General features: G+C 41.8%; 1 protein-coding gene across 1 annotated transcript; it reads right to left on the bottom strand.

Moving 5' to 3' along the window:
- Nucleotides 1-961: 961 nt before the first annotated feature.
- LOC112900394 (transcription factor GHD7-like) lies at nucleotides 962-3,334 on the bottom strand. The gene is made up of 2 exons (XM_025969227.1): nucleotides 2,861-3,334; nucleotides 962-1,791 (listed from the first exon to the last, which is right to left on the bottom strand). The coding sequence occupies exons 1-2, from the start codon at nucleotides 3,254-3,256 to the stop codon at nucleotides 1,471-1,473; spliced, it is 717 nt and encodes a 238-aa protein (XP_025825012.1). The 5' UTR covers nucleotides 3,257-3,334; the 3' UTR covers nucleotides 962-1,470.
- Nucleotides 3,335-3,577: the final 243 nt, after the last annotated feature.

Raw genomic sequence — 3,577 nt, 5'->3', positions numbered from 1 at the left:
CAATAGTTTTAAAACTAATATACTATTGTTTATTGTTTGGTTCTCTCTATCCTAGAATATAGCTATTTTTAATTTTTTTTTCAAGTTAAACCTTTTAAACTTTGACTATAGATAGTACAAGAATCATAAGGATTGACAACATAAAAATAATATTAATTGATTCAAAATGAAACCAACTATCATAATAATATGTAATCTTTTCTATTTAATATTAATTATTTTTGGAGATATTATTAGTCAAAGATGAAAATATTTGACTTTGGTCAAATCTAAAATTTGCTATATTTTGGAACGTAGGTATAATAGTACACGAATATGTATAGAGAGTAATAAAAAGAATACAACGATCAAGTTGCAGTTTGCAGACGTGCCAACGCTTTGCTTTGTTAGGTCGTGCTGGTGATTTACAACTTTGTTGATGTCCTCATGAATTTTTTTTGCCGTTTTGTAGACTTACGGCTGAACGAGTGAAGGTGTGAAGGATGATCTATGTCGTCTCTGCCTCTCTGGCTCTACGTACTGGTTTTTGTGTTGTCATGTGCCTTCTTTCCCAGTTTCCAAGATGCCTCTAGCTAGTTTTTGCTCGGCTAATCTATGTGCAGATGTGCACCACTGCTCTCCAGAACCCGAGCATGTGCCCAGGGTCGTTAGGCTCTGGGCCCACCCTGCTACTATTTATCTTATGCCTTATTTATTTTGTCCTAAAAATGTATTTAATCTTCGGACTCTCATAATCCAGCACTGCACTCTTTTTTAGCACTAAAAAGCCCAAAGAAGGTGATTCAGATTGGTGCCATTGCCACCTTGGGAAGTCAATTTAACTAACATAACATAATAATCAAAAAAACTCCCTAATATTGTTTGGATTATACATTTTGCTCGATTGACTGTTTCAATTATCAAATCATAACTTCGAATAAAACAAGCAGCTGATGATATGCACGCACACATATTAGTTGTCTTCATAGTCCAAATTGGCTTACACCACACATATAGTACAGTTAAGCTTGCAATGCATGCTGGCCACGGGATCACTAGCTAAAAGTTATTAAATTTGATGAAAACCATCTAATACTGTCATATAAATACCAATACAAACTATAATCCTGAAGCTGTTAATAAGGTCGGCAAAATCCATACAACAAATAGTTACTACTCCCTCCGTTCCATGAGGAGTACTTCTAGTTTTTTCAGACAGATTAGTGGTGGCGTGAAAAGACCCTCATGCCCTCATTTGTTTGCCATATACGGTTAGTTTTGGCAAGCAAATCAAATCTGACGACTTAATTAGGCAGGTACTTCGGATCCAATTTCTAGAATTGCACTCTTTATGAGATTTTTTCTCAAATGCAGGATTGCATTTTTTATTGGACAGAGGGAGTAGATAATATGTACTATGAATTGGATTATTAATTAATATGCTTATATATATGTGTAGTCTAGCTCCAGCCAGTACTCTGAATATGGCTATCAATGGAACCAGCGCCCAAGATCAAGCTGACTGGAATCATAACAGGTCGTTGCCGGTGTTGGTTTTCCTGCTGCAGAAGCTTCAGGTACCTTGGCAAATCGGCCTTTCACTCGGGGTCTCGTCTCCGCGTAGGCTTTCCTGGATGCATATCGGATTTGCTTCTCATAGCACCTCTTCATCCTCTTCTCTTTGTACCTCATCAACTTTGCCTCCCTCTCCATTGATGGATCTACTGGCCTTTGCAGCTGACCGTCGATCAGGATTGGCTCATTGAGCCTGGAGCTTGAAGCGTCTGTGAATGTGCTCCCACAGAATGACATCTGCATGCAGGAATAATTTAAATCATAAGAAAATGGACGAGGTTGGTAGTTAATTCAATATAATCTAGCAAAAAATTGTGTCAAAATAGGCCTACATATGCATGTGCAAGAGAACATCAGATATCGCCTAGCTAGCTGGGACGATTTGGGATCCTAGAATAGATATGAAGTCAATGCAACAGCGTTTGTTATCACTCTCACTGGCCCAAACTAATACAAATGATTAAGTTGTTTCTTTTCATGTTTCCAACATGCGCATGCATCCATTGATCGGGTGTTAACTTCCTAAAAGTGAAGTGCGGCAAAAAAGTATAAACAGCCAATCATTCAGTTGACCACATAAAATGAGACAAACTTATTACCTATTTCATCAAACTTTGGCTAGGGGCAGACCTTCCAGATCGTTGTAGACAATATATGGATACAAAAATTTCATAAAAGATCCGACATATCATGTTTAGTTTGCGACTATACTTTGTTGGTGCCTTTAATACTACAACCCATATTGAGTATAAGTTGTTGAGTTGCTACACATACACATATAGATTTGATGACAAGACTATACAAACAATACAAGCAAGTATATATCCTTCCTCCATATTAATTTCCCATCCACAAGGGAATATCTCCAATAGGTAGTTAATTTGGATTTAATTTCCCTCTTAGTCCTGGACGCACTCTATGAATGAGTTAGTTTGTTTGATTGAATTATTATATGCGTCGATTCTCAATAGAGTCCACCTTGTGATTGTTGCTTTCTTAAAAAAACAAGCCTTTCGCAAATCCCCTAAATTTTAGTAGAAAAAAATCAGTCCTCACCACCCAAGGTTAAGGCTCTGGAATCTATATATGTCGGTTTGATCAATTTTGGAACAAGCGGCACGCACACAAGAACCACATGTGTGGAGCTCAAGAAGAAGCAAGAAACGCCAAAAGAAAGAATTGTGATCAAGCACTGGAAAGAAGCGCCGGTTGATAGGCACATGAAAACGAAACGCAAACAAAATTCTATCCCGGGCTTGTGATCATGCAGAGGGGGCGCAGATTCTTTTGAGCCACTACTACTTACGATGGTGGCGCTTGCCGCTGTCTCCGTGTGCCGGGCGTCTACCTCTCCCTGGCCAAGCGACACCTCGAAGGTGAGCCCGTTCCCGGGGAGGTACCGCTGCCCAAAGGGGTCAAAAATGGATGGCCTCTTATTGTGATGCTGGCTCTCAACTGGGGACTGGTCATCGCTGATGGAGGGCGGTGGGTCGTCGAAGAGCCATGCGACGCTTTCGTGGTCGTCCTGGCCAAAGAACTGGAACTCGTGCAGGCTCCCTGGTGGCTGCTGTACCCCTGGCTCATGATGATCATGAACCACGGGGAAGATGGAGAAGGTGGCCCGGCTATCGTCTGTGCCAGCGTGCAACAGGTGCGAGCAGCAGGAGGCTGCACCACACACGCGGCACGTTGGCTCCGGCATGGATCGAGGAGGCGATTGGGTGACTTCTTGTCAATTGAACCGATCAATGAGGGAGAGGAGGAGGAAGAAGCTGCTAGGGTTGTTGGTCATAATGCCAGTGGGGCAGCAGCAGCAGCAGCTAATAAATGCTACGATAAAAGCAAAGGCAAGGAAAAGCTGGGATCGAAAAAGCAGATGGCGATCGATGCAGGGCAGGCCAATGTGCAGGGCGGAAGAGATATGAGGACCAAGCGATCCCCCTCTGCATTTCTGACGTGGACGATTCCATCCCCCTTTTTTGTCGTGCCCGGGAGATAAGTTGGCGCCTCCCTATTTGTCCAT

The sequence above is a fragment of the Panicum hallii genome, chromosome 7 (assembly GCF_002211085.1).
Source record: "Panicum hallii strain FIL2 chromosome 7, PHallii_v3.1, whole genome shotgun sequence".
Lineage (NCBI taxonomy): Eukaryota > Viridiplantae > Streptophyta > Magnoliopsida > Poales > Poaceae > Panicum > Panicum hallii.
The sequence above is the reverse complement of the archived record's forward strand: the minus strand, read 5'-3'. Positions and strand labels throughout refer to the sequence as shown.

Excerpts from the sequence above, each read along its gene's own strand:
- LOC112900394 (XM_025969227.1), bottom strand. The coding sequence starts at position 3,256 with ATGCCGGAGCCAACGTGCCGCGTGTGTGGTGCAGCCTCCTGCTGCTCG. Across the intron at positions 1,792-2,860 it reads CAGCGGCAAGCGCCACCATC|ATGTCATTCTGTGGGAGCAC; the intron begins GTAAGTAGTAGT and ends TCCTGCATGCAG.